Here is a 16187-nt window from a genome sequence, read left to right on the forward strand (position 1 = left end):
GCTGCAGGACTACTTCCTAAGGATGTTCACTCTTCCTTTGGATAAAGCCAATCAGCAAACACAGATGACCCATGAACCCCCTCATCCTGGCCCTTACGGGATCCAGATGGCCTCTTGTCCCCAGTACTTTTACACTATCTCACCCAGCCCTCAAAAACCCCACCACCCTCTGCTTCCACGGAGTTGAGTTCCAACTTTGTTCTAGTCTCTCTCCTCTTTTGCAAAGAGCCCCATTCCTTCTCTCACAAGGATCTTTTCAAGTTAAAGTGTCTCCCTACTTCATTCTCTCTTGGATTTTCCCTCACAGGAAAGGTTTCTTCAGATATGCCCTCCATTCCACTACATCTCCCACTCACTCCATGACCTTCTAGAGTGTAACTCTGGGAATGTCTTCCTCCTGAGCATCCTCAAATCCTTCCTGGAATAAGGCATCAGTTTTGTAGCCAGATAGATCCAGGTTGGAAAACCAATGAAGCTACTTACTAAGTGGCAATTTACCTTCTGTAAGTCCCTGTTTCCATCATTTAGAAAATAGGAATCCCTCCCTCTCAGGAATGGCAGCTATTTTAAGTCAAGAAACAAATGTATGGACTCAGTCAGGCATGATGCTCCCTACTTAAATGGTAACGGCTCACATTTACTTAGTTCTTACCGTGCGCAGGGCTCAGCAGTTTACATGCATGATCTCATTTAATTCCTCACCACAATCCCATCATGTAGTTATTACTATCACCTCCATTTTGTAAACAAGAAAACTGAGGTTGACAAAGAGAGGTCAAGTGCCTTGTCCAATCTCACAACTAAGAAGCAGTGGAACTCATATTCAAAGCCAAATCTGTACGGAACTCACCTGCTCTATGTCGCCTCCAAGGTAAAGGTTAAACTCAACTGTGCCCCTCCCAACTCACTGGCTCTGCCTCCCACTCACAACCACCCACTCACTCATGACACACTGCAATTGCTCATGCTGTTCTCTTCACAGCATGAATGACTGCTTCTTCCTAACCCTCCTCCAACACACACATTGCAGCAGGTTAACATCAAGTTGCAGCTTTAAAAACCCATTTTCTACGGAGTTTTTCCTGATCCTTCCAGAGACTCTTCTTTATCTTCTCAGAGATCTTTGCATATATTCCCATATATGCTTCCATCATATCATTTATTTTTATCATTATGATGAAGAGTGTGAGACAATCTTAAGGCCTAGCAAAGCTGAGGGATACACATACACAGGAGGGCCAAGGAAGAACATGAAAGGAGAATCAGAAGGTAAATAGATTTGCTGAATCACAAAGGTTTAATGATAAATGTGCGTGAAGGAATGAAAACATGATAATGGGATGGGTTTACAGTCTTGCCGGCTCAAATCAACGATGAGAATCAGGTAATAAGCAACCTGAATCCTGAGAAGCGTATGGCTTGAAGTGTCTATGGGGACAGCCCCTATAAATGGAGATTCAGCTCATCCCTCCTTATGAAGAGAATCACCCTGGATATGAGTGACCCACATCTTATGCCCAGCTCCTAGTTCCTGGTCATATGCAATTTCCATACACTGAGAGGGTGATATCCACTAGCTTAGGATGGCCAAATTGTTTCCTTAGTCAGTGCTATGGTTTGAATGTTTGTGTCCTCCAAAATTCATGCTGAATTTAGTCCCCAGTGCAACAGTATTAAGAGGGGGGCCTTTAGGAGGTGATTAGGTCATGAGAGCTCTGCTTTCATATATGGGACTGGTGCCCTTATAAAAGAGGCTGAAGAGAGTGCCTTAGTCCCTTTTTGCCCTTCTACCCATGTTCACCATGTGAGGACACAGCCTGAAGGCACCATCTTTGAAGCAGAAAGAACAGCCCTCACCACCAAATCTGCTGGTGCCTTGATCTTGAACTTTCCAGCCTCCAGAACTGTGAGAAATATACTTCTACTATTTACAAATTACCCATTCTAAAGTATTTTGCTAAACAGGAGGTATAAACTAATACAGTTAATAAAGGCCTTCAAGCTCTTAAAAACTTAAGTATAGAGAATATAGAGATTCAAACCCTTATTAATATTTTATGCTAAATTTGGAAATAATCTCTGCATATTGGTATTTAAAGAATGCGATATTTAAGAATTTAGCATTTTTTAAGTTTTATTTTTGACACAGTAATTGTAAATTTATGGGGTACAATGTGATGTTTTAATACTTGTATACACTGTGTAGTAATCAAATCAGTATAATTAGCATATTCATCACCTTGAGTATTTATCATTTCTTTGTGGTAAAACAATGACTGAAGAGCACTATGGACATCTGGAGGGTGAAAACCAGGAAGAGGTATACCATGGTGTCAGAACAGGAAAATGAAGAATTGAAACGCACATCACATGACTTTCGAAACCTACTTATAGTCATCTGAACTTAGAATCTGTTTTACATTAACCGGACCTTTGTTATGGGTTTAATATATACTGAATTTTCTAGGAATGCAAGAACCATATAAATTTAGGGAAGATTCTATTCGATTTTGTTTTGAACTTTACTGGAAGTCATTCACTATTTCAGAAGTTGACATAATAGCAATGCTGCTGATGGCATTTAAGTGGAGCTATGATCTACTCCTGCATTAGACCAGTCCGCATTTGTTATCACATTCGTGGTGATTGCCTACATGGATGCAAGCAACGGACGACTGCATCATGCCTTCAGTGTTGGTGTGCTCTATACACATCTTACTGTGTATTACTTTCCTTTCACTTCTTGTTTACATAAGGCATTAGTTGTATTTTGATTACAAATATAGACAGGTTATAGTAACTATGACTTCCAAATCAGGATAATACAAAGTGCATTACAAACTATTTGTTACAAAAGTGGGGGCTGGGTGTGAACAGGAAGGAAAATCTATCCTGGTTGAATTATAGCTTTAGAAGTATGTAGCATCCTGAGTTCTGATACAAGTTAGAGATGAGAAACAGCATTGCTAGAAAATGTAGACAATTACAGTTAAAATAGAAGAAATAAGATCTGGTGTTCAATAGGTCAGCAGGGTAACTGAAGTTAATACTAATTACTGTACATTTCAAAATAGCTAGATGAGAGTAATTCGAATGCTACCAGCATAAACGTAAATATGTAAGGTGATGGATATCCCAATTACACTGATTTGGTTATAGGAATATATCAAATTACCACATATACCCTGACGATATTTACATCTATTATGTATCAATAAACAAATTTTTTAAAGAATCAAAACAAAGGAAAGAAATACAGATATTACAAGTAAGGACAATGTGCATTATAGGACTATAGTTTCTTTTCAAATTAAATCCACCCATCTCTGTGCCTACTGGCTGGCTTCTTGCCAGCAGGGGTGTACTCCAAAATAACAGGTGGTATCCGAAGAAAAAATGTGAAGTTGGAGTTGCGTTCCTTTCCCTAGTATACTGATTCTGACATCCTAGTGTACAGGAGAATAAACTGGAATGTTTAATAAAACTAAAATTCCTGGGCCCTCCATCCTGAGAGTCTGATTCAGTAGGTCTGGGGCAGTGGTCAGCAAGCTGGATTAAAAACAGTTGTCACACTGAACTCTGATATTGCTCTTGTGTATGGAGGTGCTTCTCATACTCTCATGTGCATACAAGTCTCCTGGAGACCTTGCTGAAATGCATATTCTGATTCAACAAGCCTGGGACAGGACATGGCCTAGGATTCTGCCTTTTTTTTTTTTTGAGACACGATCTCACTCTGTCGCCCAGGCTGATATGCAGTGCCGCTATCATAGCTCACTGTAACCTCAAACTCCCAGGCTCAAGCAATGATCACACCTTAGCCTCCCAAGCAACTGAGACTACAGGTACGTGCCACCATGCCCTATTAACTTTTTGAAATTTTTTTGTAGAGACAAGGTCTTTCCATATTGCCAAGTCTGGTCTCAAACTCCTGGCCTCAAGCGACACTCCCACCATAGCAACTCAAAGCATTGGGATTACAGGTGCAAGCCACTGTGCCCAGTCCGGATTCTGCATTTCTAACAAGTCCCAAGGTGATGCCAATGCTGGTGATCTGTGGACCACACTTGGAGTAGCACACTGTTGTCCGTTTTGGGACAAAAATATTCTGATGCATGCAAAAAGGGCAGGTGGAGAACTTACCTTCAACACTGATATACCTTTCTCTATAAGGAGGAGATGGGCATTACCAAAATCAAACTGGGTTTTTACTGACATTCCTGTCCCAAACATAGATCAAAAGGCTGAAATCCAGTGAAACTCAGTGACCAACCCTGGGATCACATATTGGCTTCACCACAAATTCTCGGAGTTTTAAATCATACTGTACTGTGGGGATTTGCCAACACTAAACCAACCGTTCATCTGGATCTTGGCTGCAATTTTAAGAACTTAATTAGAAAGTCCTAATTCCTAAGTGCCGGTAGTACTGGCATAGAGGCTGAAGCAACTGCTTTGCATGGGAAGAGAATCTGTCCACACCTGTATGTCCGAAAGAATCCAGATGCGGTACTAAGGGCTTTGGGCTAGCCTCAGAGAGCTCAGATCCAAGAAGACTGTAGAATTACAGCAAGGGCTTTGAGAACCTACAGACAATGTTTTTCTATATATGTACTACTATTTTTAGAAGGTATATGGACATTATTAAAAAAAATTTTTAAAACACCTTAAGTGTAAACACATTCGGGTTAAAGGATATTGTATATTCTCTAATTTAATGGAGATTTAAAAACAATCACATATCACTTGGGGTCTTTACGATATTTTAACATTAAAAAGGATCCTTGTCTTCCAGAACATATGCTAGAAGTGGCTTGTCAAAGGAAAATTCAAGCTCTCTGGCATTTCAGAGAATAAATAATATATATGTCATTATTAAATATGTATGTTTAACAAAAATTATGCTCAAGTTCGAAATGACTGCATTTCTCATTTTATATATCAAGAAAGAAAATATCGCAGAATTCAACCTCAAATGTTTTAATAGTACGACCTTATTCACTGTGTACAGGATGCTCTAAAGAGACCACCTGGCTGGGTGCTCAAACCACATTGGCTGACCTAAAAGACATCAAAACCAAGAGCTGCTTGAGGGGCACTAAAAGTTGACGGTCTTGGCCGGCTTCGCATCCTCAATTTCAGCAGTCAGCCAGCGGTAAGTGCGATGAAGCCGCAGCACCTCAATGGCCTTGAGTTCCAGTGGTGTTGGCTCGATACCAAGGTCTTCCAAGCCGGGCAGGTTAGGAAATTTCATGTCTGTGATGTGAATCTTTGAATAAACAAAGGACCGTAGACAATGCTGAAAACTGGCCGAGAACAAAGTGCTATCCTAGCATGCATTTAAACATTCAAGCTGGCATGAGTCCTATTATTGAGACTTAACTGCTTTCAAAGAATATGTGGCAATTTTCGATTCATGCAAATCACTATAAAAGTAGAACACAGAATCAGGGCTTAAGACAAAAAAAGGGCAAGATCGCCAAGTATCAGATCAAGGTCCCCAGTGGTAGCCACGAGCACAGGATGTTGGCACTACATGAGCCATTCTATATACAGATTCCCACAGAAATAAATGTAGAGCAGGAAAGCGCAAGGCATCACACTTGCCAGGGGAGGCTTAACAGGAGGGTTTAGGAATAAAATCAGGGCTAAAGCAGAGCTAGTCCATTCCTCAGTTCTCTCATGTCCCTGTTTTCTAAGCATGGGCATTCTGACTCAGTTTTAACTTTGAATTTAGGAGATAACACAGCATTTGTTCCTCGCCCATTAAAAAAACAAAAACCAATTACCTCTTTTTGCTCCAGCTATACTCAACCTGGGTTGACTAATGTTCACTGTAGAGCTAGAAAACTAAACCCATCTTGTTTTTAGGGAAAGACAATGAACTGTAAAGTTTGCAAAGATCTCAGATTATTCAAAAGCACATAATGGAATCCATCTGCACCTAAAGCAGCATCAATCCTTCATCCTACCCAACTGAAAGTCTGCAATTCTTTCACCAGAGTGCTGTAAGCCAGCCTGCAAACCAAATTCAAAACCCACTCTTGCCACTGTATCAGCACATTCTCCATTATAAATGTAAGAGACACTTTAGTGTAAGATAAACTGAAGTGTCTGACCACCAGTTAACCTGCCCGATCTTTCATAAACACAGAAGGGACATCACAGAAATGGCCTCGGCTCTCCAGACGCAGCCAGTCTGAAGAAAGTATGAGAGCTGCTGACTTCCACATGTTCCCTAAGCACTGTTTTCTCATATTCTCTACACTTTAGCTTTTAGGTAGCATTCAGGGGACAATCTGGCTGCTGCTTGTCAATACATGGTCCATAGGTCTTCAAAGGTAGATACGGTATAGTATTTGGTATAGTATTATTACTTTATTTTGCATCCTCCCTAGCAGCAAATGCACAGGAACATGACATGAGGTCTGAGAACTGACTGCTGGATGTGGCAGCACGGAGACTGTGGGTGCCTTGGAAAGAGGTTTAGGGGAGAAACAGGAATAAAAGCCTAATTGGAATAGGTTAAGGAAAGGATGAAAAAACTGGCAACAGTTTCGTCAGGATGCGAGGAGGTGTTAGGATGTGAAGGGACACAACAGCAAAGTAGCTAGAAGAGTGATGGGAGGAAGAGAGGCTCTGGCAGGGGAGCTATTAGGCATTTTTGCGTGTTGATGGGAATGATCCAGCAGAGAAAGAAACATTGACAATGATGGGCAGGGATGGAGGAGCCGCCCCGTGGAGCAGGGCAGCTGGATGTTTCAGTGCTAGCAGAGGGGTTGACCACAAACAGCAGGAACAGCAAACAGACAAGGGCAGGGAGACAAGCAAGCAGGCAAACCAAAATAAGTCTGACTTCTCGTCTGCCCAGGCAGATGCTTTCCACACATACACTCACCCGCTCCACTTTATCCCTTGTTGTCCAGGGCTCAAATGGACTTATTTCAAATATTCTTGCTATCCATCTGGGAAAAGAAATATATATAGCACATGTGATAAGCATCTCTCTACCCAAGATTTAAGCTAGCCTATAAGAACCACAGGAAGACTGACTGCTGCAGAACAGTCTGAATTGTGGTTTTTGGTTGGTTGGTTTGCTTTTAAGAAAATAACCAACATCCCTTGAACCCACAGGTCAAGGCACCTTGACCTGTGAGGCTACCTCTGCTTTTCAGGCCGTCTCCTCTCAAGCCAACCCAGTTGGCTGCTGTAACTGCTAGCACACCTTGTTCTCCTCCAAAGAAACAACAGATCTTAAACTTAAAATGAAATAAAACCAAGAAACAACAAAGCAAACAGAGAAACTCCAATATTCAACCAAACTGTGAAATTCAATCTAATCTGAACCTCAGATATTCAAATATCCTGCCTTTACAGACACAGGGCAAGCTAAATGGTATGTAAAATATAAAATGTAATCCCTAAAAGCTGGGGCCCTTGAGGGAAAAAAAAAAATCCAAAAGCAAGGAGAAACCAAAAATCTATGGTTGAAATCAGGATGACAATACAAACCCAGGACAAGAAAGGCCACCTATCTTGATTCCTACCATCTCTGAAGGGCTCCTTAAATCCTACTTGAGCTCCCATCATCAGTTACCTCAGGCCAGTGGGTTTTTCTTTTCTTCCCTTTTTTTTTTTTGTTCCAGAGACAGGGTCTCACTATGTGTCCAGGCTGGATTCAAACTCCTGGATTCAAGTGATTCTCCCACCTCAGCCTCCCAAGTAGCTAGGACTACAGGTGTGCACCACTGTGCCCAGTAGCAGTTAGTTTTAAACTAGCATCTGAGGGATGCTAGGAATTTGCTGGTGCCCCATGGAGTCCTGGGGGCCAAGAGTCTGAGAGTCTATGTGCTGAGTATCAGCCATCACTGCAACCAGACCAGTTCTTCTATTGGATTTACCCAGCAGGCCTTGATGTGAAAATTCAGTGAACCCAAGGTTCCACAGCTGTTTAAAAGCTAGAAAAACATCATTCTAATGCATAGGATAAATAAATGAATAAAGAAGCTGGCCAGAATTTCTCCAGCAACATATAAGCTTCAGATTCCTCAATGGCAGAGAAAGATAATTTAGTAGGCTAACATAGCTTAATAAAAACACTCCTTACAAATCTGTAACTCTCTGTGCCCTCGTTCTACGCTAACAGATCACTTTTCAGGTCTCTATTCTAGTGTCGTCAGGAGGCCAAGTCATGGGCATACATACGCCAACTCTAACTCAATTGTATGTACAACCATGAAAGTACCTCATTGCAATCTGGCTTATATCCCTTTCACGGCTCTGAAGCCACGGTCACAAACGGTCATTTGCAGACATTCCTGGGTCCTTTATCTTATTTGATTTCTGCAAGACTTCATTCTACCAGTATTAACAGAGTGTCTACTGTGTACCAGGCATTGTTCTAGGAGCTTGAGATACATGTGAATGAACAGCAATGTTCCCCTTCTCAAAACATCGATTCCCTCCTTAAAGCACTCCCTTCCCTTTGGTACCTAGAATTTCAAACTCTCATTTCCTACTTAAAAGTCTGATCACTTCTTTTCAGCCTTCTTGTAAGTTTCTCACTCTGTGGCCTCCTCTTTCACTCACTCCATATACTCTCCTTACTTACTTTGTAGATAGCTGTAAGTATTAAAGGAGACAAAGTAAATAGGCTGAAAGGTACAACACTCAATAAAAACTGTTATCATGCTGCATTCTAACGGTCTATTTTTCTGGTACCCCTGTTAGACCATACGATTTTTGAGTGTTTATTGTAACATTCTGAGTACCTAGTACATTAAGATATAGTAGGCATTCAATAACTATTTGTTGAATGAATGAATGAAAATCCAAATGAAGATCAGTTTGTGATACAATGGATGTGACAGTCCCCTTAACCAGACAACTAGGGTGTGACATGATAAGTATAAGATTTTATTTTATTTGAGATAGGGTTTTGCTCTGTCACCTAGGCTGGAATGCAGTGGCACAATCTCAGCTCACTGCAGCCTTGAACTCCCAAGCTCAAGCAATTCTCTTGCATCCCCCACTCCACCCCAGTAGCTGGGACTATAGGCAGATGCCACCACATCCAGCTAATTTGGTATTTTTTGTGGAGATGGGGTTTCGCCATATTGCCCAGGTGGTCTCGAACTCCTGAGCTCAGTTGGCCCACCTTGGCCTCCCAAAGTGCTGGGATTACAGGCATAAGCCACCACTCCCAGCCAAGTCAAAGATATTTAACCCACAAAGGGAAGAAGTGAACTAAGAAGCAAGGAAAGAAGAGAAGGCAACCACAAATCCAAGTCTGAATTAGCCTGACTCCTTTCCCCAGTAGCATGATCAGGTTGATTTAATAATGAGCAACATGAAACACAGGGGAACCTGACTGCCTCTTATGTATATGCCAAGCAAGTTATTTCTCCAAAATTAAACTCAATGCTTTTAAATTGGAGAAAGTGAAGGACTGCAGATTTAATCTCCCAACACATTTTTCTTGCTGGCACTAATCTATTTCTGCTTCTTCCTTGTGCTAATGTCATAATACCAGGAGAGTTGGAGACTAGTCCTTCACACACCCTATAACCCTAAGGGAGAACATTAAGAACAAGTGTGTGGAGTTGGCTTTTTCAGAAGTCGCACAAAAGGAGCACTCTACTTACCGATAGGCAAAATGTGGTATGGGGTACGGGAGGAATAATCTGTGAGTCACAGCGTAGATGTACTTCACCAGGTCAAAGAGGAGGTACCGGTTTGGCCTACAAAAAGACAAGACACAGTTCTTTCGGTTACATGCTTCTCACAAATTTTCCTTTTTAACAAAAGAGCATTTTTCTCATAAAAAAGGAAACATATTTATGTAGTAAATATGGATTAGCACAGAGGAAAGTCACCCATAATCCCATTATGAAAGACAATTAATATATTTGATCTATATCCTTCTCATCCCCTTACATATACACATTATTTTTGTTTTTATAAACACGCAATCCATTCTATGCTGTAATGTCTTTTCATTTAACATTATATCACAACTGTCTTTCCACATCATTAAATATTTTATTACATGTTTCATGACTGCACATATTACAATCCATGTAATCGCAATTATTTTATCAACTGCCAGTTCTGAGATATTTGCTATTAAAAATATTTTTCTTTTATAAAATAATGCTTTAATGAACTTCTTGTAATAAATATTTGTACTTATCCATGATTATGCATTTAGAATATATTTGTAGAAGTGGAACTGGCTCAATGTAGACTTTGAAATTTTAAGGCTTTTATTGAATACTTCTAAACTGCTTTTCAAAATGGTTCTATCAATTTATATAAACTGTTAGTAAGAATGCCCCCTCCACCCAAAATGAGTTGTCATCATAAAACAAAATTTTGCCAATTTGCTTCGTAAAAAAAGGTATCATATGTTTTAATTATTACGTTTTTAATATGAGAGGTTATTTCTTCATGAATTTTTGGTCATTTATATATTTATCTTTTCTTTCCTCCTGGAGTCCCTGTCTATAAAAATAATTTGTAAGCATTCTCTATATTTTAGTGATATTATTGGAAGTACCTTTTATTGATTGTATTTTACCTTTTAGTGTTATTTACAGTGTTTTGTGCACATAAAATTTTAACAGTTTAACCAAAACTACTGGTTTTCTTTATGGCTTGATTTCATACTTAGAAAATTCCTCTGCAGTGACATAAATTTCCATATATTTTGTCTGAAGCTTATAAAAAAGATTTTGTTTTACTATAAAGTAAGTTCCTTCTGTGACTTATTTTTGTACATGATAAAAGATAAACATGTAATTATATTTTTCCCAAGATGTAAGCCAATTGCTTCAATGCTATTTACAGAATCATTTACTGTACTGATTCTTTCCCTACATCAAAATGTCACCCTTATCACATACTATATCCTTACATACAATGGGACTGCTTCTGGACTTTCTGCTCTATTTCATGAATCTGAATAGTTCTGTAAGATTTTAACCTAGCATTAATAAGTGTCATTGCTTATAATACATTTTAATATTTCTTCGCCCATTTCCTAATTCATTTGCATGTTTCATGACAGAAAATCTATGACAACCAAGAGCTGAGTGAAGTTAATTCAGTGAGAACCTCATTATCCTGACACACTTTACTAAAAAACAAGAAACTGTCAGCTAGGGGAAATATCAGACAAAGGTTTTAAAGTAGATTTCTTCAAATTCCAGAAGGATTTGTAAGGATCATTACAGGACATATAATACATGCTACGCCAAGAACAACTTGAATTTTTATGATGACTAACAAAACTGGTATCATGGGTAAACTAATTCTACATAATAGGTTTCCTCTTCAGCTGTTCTGAAGTACTCTGTGCTCCATAAAGTGCAACTAGAAGACCAGTTTAAGTGCCCTTGCTCACAGAGAAAGGTACATTGAAGCCTGCGTCCCTCCCAGCTTAGATTTCATGGCTCGGCATTACAGTTATTCCTCTGCAAATATCCTCAGCAAAACCTTGTCTCCCAGGCCCGTAACCACTGTATTTGCCAAGCAAAACACTTATTCTTGTTAACCCAAACATCTGCCTTCTCTAAGCCTGAAACCCCAGAAGGACAAAACTATAGAAAAAATGTAATTGAGTGAATTGACTTCACCTTATAGTTTTCTCAGTAATTTCAAATGGAACACTCAGTTCTGCTTGGCAATCCTACATGTTCTCCTAGGAAAAGCTCTTTCCTATTCTCCCAGGGGATATTTTCTATCTTCTCTGTCCTCAAATTTTCCACACACCTTTTTTAACCCACTCCATCCTGCCTTTTAGCGAACCTCAAATTGCAACAGGAAAAGATACTCCCTTAAATTCTCACATCCAAACCTACCTGCATCTGCATATATCCTTGAATTCTTTTCCTCATTAAAATTGAAGAAATTTTTGTCTTTTGCAAAGGTCAAACCCTCATTTGCACTCTGTATCCAACTCCTCTCAATTCCTAAAGGACTCTGCTCCTTTTTTCGTGCCCCCATCTCCTGAGTCATCAACTCTTATCTCTTTCCTGGACCATTCTTAGCAATTTATAAACAAGATGTACAATCTTCCAAATCCAGCTGGTACCTCCCTTGACAAGACATTCATGTTTCACAGCCTTCTCTTTACCCCTTTCCTTTGCTCCCTTTTACAAACTTCTCCAAATAGTTACCTAACTGTTGCCTCCACTTCCTATCCTGCCACTCAAATCTCACTGCAGTCCGATCACCCTTTGCCCAATGTTCAAATGAGGTTATTAAGGTCACTAAGGTGACCATGAATCTCCATGCTGCCACCCACTCAACCTCTTGGCTGCACCCAATATAGTTATCAACTCCCTCCTTCTGATTTTCTTTCCAATTCACTGGACTTTCATTTTTGGTCATATATTTTAATTATTTTGCTTAATTATTACTTATGTGTCTCATCATTAATCATCTATAAGCTCCACAAAAGCAGAAATCTTACCCGTGCTATTCACTATTGTGGTATAATTTATATACATTAAAATTCATCCATTTTAATAGTATAATGCAAAGATTTTTTTCATACATTTACCAAGTTGTACAATCATTACCATAATCCAGTTTTAGAATATTTTTCCTTACTCTGATAAGATCCTCCACAGCCATTTAATCCTGGATTTTACTCCCAGTCTCAGGCAATCACATGTCTACTTACAGTTGCCTTTTACAGACATTTCATATAAATGGAATCATACAACATGTGATCTCTTCTGTGCCGGGCGTCTTTCATTTACATTTTTGAGGTTCATACATGTAACATGTCAATATTTCATTCCTTTTTATTGTTGAACTTCAATTATATGGGAATGCTACTATGTTTTCTATCTCCTTTCATCAGTTGATGAGTGGGATGGTTTCAATTTTTGGCATTTATGATAATGCTGCTATGAACATTCATGTGCAAATCTTTGTGTAGACACATTTTCATTTCTTTTGGTTAAATATCTAGGAATAAAATTGATAGGCCATGTGGTAAATTTATGCTTAAGTTTTTAAGAAGATACTAAACTGTTTTCTAAAGTGGCTGTACAATTTTACACCACTACCAGCAATGTATAAGGTTCCTATTACTCTATGTCTTCATCAACAATTGTTATTTTCTCTCTGTGAACTGGTATCTCATTATAGTTTTGATCTGCATTTTCACTAGTAATACGGAGCATCTTTTCATGTGCTTTTTAGTCATTAAATATATCTCCTGTGGTGATATGCCTATTCATGTCTTTTGCTCATATTAAAAACTAGGTTGTCTTCTCATTGAGTTCTCATAGTTCTTTGTATATTCTGGATACTTGTCCTTTATCAGATATGTAATTAACAAATATTTCCCACCCCACATCTGTGACTTGATTTTTCATTTTCTTAATGGTGTGTTTTGAAACACTAGAGTTTTAATTTTGGTGAAGCCTAATGTATCCATTTTTTTTAATTTTATGAATTATGCTTTTGACACCATAGCACCCAAGGTCTACAAGATTTTCTATTTATCTTCCAAAATTTTTATAGTCTTCATAACTCTTACACTGAAGTCTCTGAATTATTTTAATTTTTTCGTGCACAATGCAAGATAAGAGTTCATATTTTTTTAATGTGGCTATTCCAAAACCATTTGTTGAAAAGACTATCCTTTCCCCTTTGAAATGTCATAACACCTTTTTCAAAAATCAGTTGTCCATAGTTATTTCTGAACTATCAATTGTGGTTAATTCATCTATATATCTATTCTTATGTCAGTACCACACTATCTTGAGAATGATAGCTATTAAGTTTTGAAACTATGAAACATAATGGTTTTGTCTATTGTGGGTCTTTCCATTACCATATAAATTTAGAATCAATTTGTCAATTTCTGCAAAGAAGTCTTTTGGAATTTTGATAGAATTAAGTTAAATTTATCAATTAATTTGAAGGAAATTATCATTTTAATCATACTGACTCATCCAATTCATGAACATGGGATGTCTTATTACTTATTAGGTATAATAAATTTAATTGTTAAATTTATACTTAAATATTCTATTATTTTTGATGCTATTGTGAATAAAATTATTTTAATTTTATTTTCAAATTGTTCATTTGCTAGTATATAGAAATTTATTTCTCTATGCTGATCTTATACATCATGATTTTGCTGAATGTGTTTATTCATTATCACAGTTGTGTGTATAAGTGTGTATCAATAGGTATTTTAGGAATGAATGACAAATAGAACGGACCAAGATAATATAATTAATAACTACAAAAAACCTAGGAGTAAAATTACAGTCTTATGCCTCTGCCTTAGCCTCAAAATATCAGGGAGTTTTTTTCCTGGGGCTGAAGAGACAAGAAATGTGTTGATGCATATCTACTATTTCACAAGGAAAAATAACTACCCTGCAATGTCTAGTATTATTTTTTTAATCACTATGCCAAAGAAGAATAACTTACTGGAGCACAGACAAGATGACAGTGACTGGGCAAAGGTAAAGAGGAAAATGTTCAACTCATCCAGAGCCGGAGCAAGTAAAATTCACAAAGCCATTTCTGTTCATTTATTCCCTGAAATTCTAGTCCATGTACCTCTTCATTGGAACTAATGTCTTTTGTGTTTAGTATTTTATGAAATTGAATACATTTTTTTTTTTTGTAATTCTTCCCTAGACTATATAACTGACTGCATGCTAATGTGCCAAACTGGGAACTGAAAGGAAGACATATATTTTGCAGCTGCTAGTTGACATGGAAAACTAAGAGCTTTTTGCACTGAAAAAAACTGTTTACTAAAGAATAATAGTGGAACATAACAATGTATAGATTCGTGATTCTGGGAATACATACTATGCCTCTTGGCTTAAAGAGAAAAGTATCATTTACCTCTAGAGGCAAATATTTCTAAGGAATTAGGCTATCCCTTAAATATTGAGCCAGATCCTTACCTTTCATAGAATGCCAAGTGTCATTAGGTTGCTTCACAGAATGACAAGATTCTGAACCACTTACTAGGTGAATCTGATACCTCTCAACTTGGTAGATGAGGTCTTAGTCTGTAACTTTTAGATAATTCAGTAAAAAAAGTCCTAAGCCTAGCTGTGACATGATTTACTAATTTCAGATAAGTCACATAGCTTAACTGTACCCATTTTTTTCTGTGAGCAAATTTTAGCAAAGAGCATAAAAGAAATAATCAATCTTGCACAGCACTAGTAATTGTGCTATAAAGCACTCATTTTCAGCTTCTGGGGGCATTGTGATACTCCATCAAAATTAATGTGGTTTTATAACCATACTCACTCCCTACAAGTGTTTTGTTTGTGTTTTAGAATTTACAGCAATATTCTTTTATATATTAAAAACATCACTGGAGTCGTACAAAACCATCCCTAAGGGTCACTGGACTAAGTATATGTAATAGTCTTGGGCAGTGGTTCTCAGACTTTGGTAACAGAAGAATCATTCATTAAAGTGGATTTCAGGTTCCCTCAAATTCTGACTTAATGCAAGCAATGGGAAGATTCTGATATTGTAAAAGTGCAACAAATAAATCTATTAGTAACTAATTTAGATATTGATTCCTTCATTATAATAGCACAATTTTAAATTAAAACTCTAAGCACTTACCCAATGAAAGCAAAGGTCTTCCCACTGGCATGAGGATCCTTAACTGCATTAATAATTCCTTTGGATACATCTGAGACCTATAAGAAATTATAATGTATGCTGAAGTAATAGTTGAAAAAGAGATAGAATGAGAGACAGAGAGATAGGAAGAAAGGAAAGAAGGGAAAAAGGAAGGAAGGAGGGAGAAAGGAAGAAGGCCACACTGATCTCAACAAAGAAAATGTGACAAAATTAAAATTATGGCATTATCTATTCACAGAAAGCTTCTTGAAGAATGAGCCTTCTCAAGAGCTCAAATAATCCCTGCTATCCAAGTATTTTCCACAGTAGGAATGTACTTACCTTCAGATAGCTTGAGGCTTTTCTGACTTGCCTTTGCCCACAGCTTGCCAAGCTCATCTCTTACCACTCCTCCCAACTCTCTTATTAACCATCACAAACTATTAAGCTGTATCATATGGAATTGCTAATATTCTACCATTTCGATTTTCAAAAACGGTAGTAGTGATAGTGATTTTGGCCCCCAGGGGACATTTGACAACCGTCTGGAGACA

General features: G+C 38.1%; 1 protein-coding gene across 1 annotated transcript in view; it reads right to left on the reverse strand.

Annotated features, from left to right (window-relative positions):
- Positions 1-4964: 4964 nt before the first annotated feature.
- Positions 4965-16187, reverse strand: part of NDUFA9 (NADH:ubiquinone oxidoreductase subunit A9) — a 31438-nt gene continuing 20215 nt past the window's right edge. The window contains exons 8-11 of the mRNA XM_064382543.1: positions 15634-15710; positions 9645-9740; positions 6899-6965; positions 4965-5269 (exon numbers count right to left, since the gene is read on the reverse strand). Of these exons, the coding sequence (XP_064238613.1) occupies positions 5099-5269; positions 6899-6965; positions 9645-9740; positions 15634-15710 (411 nt within the window). The 3' untranslated portion in view covers positions 4965-5098. The remainder of the gene's footprint in view (positions 5270-6898; positions 6966-9644; positions 9741-15633; positions 15711-16187) is intronic.

Source organism: Aotus nancymaae, unplaced genomic scaffold, assembly GCF_030222135.1.
Source record: "Aotus nancymaae isolate 86718 unplaced genomic scaffold, 86718_ANA_hifiasm-v0.15.2.pri h1tg000029l, whole genome shotgun sequence".
Lineage (NCBI taxonomy): Eukaryota > Metazoa > Chordata > Mammalia > Primates > Aotidae > Aotus > Aotus nancymaae.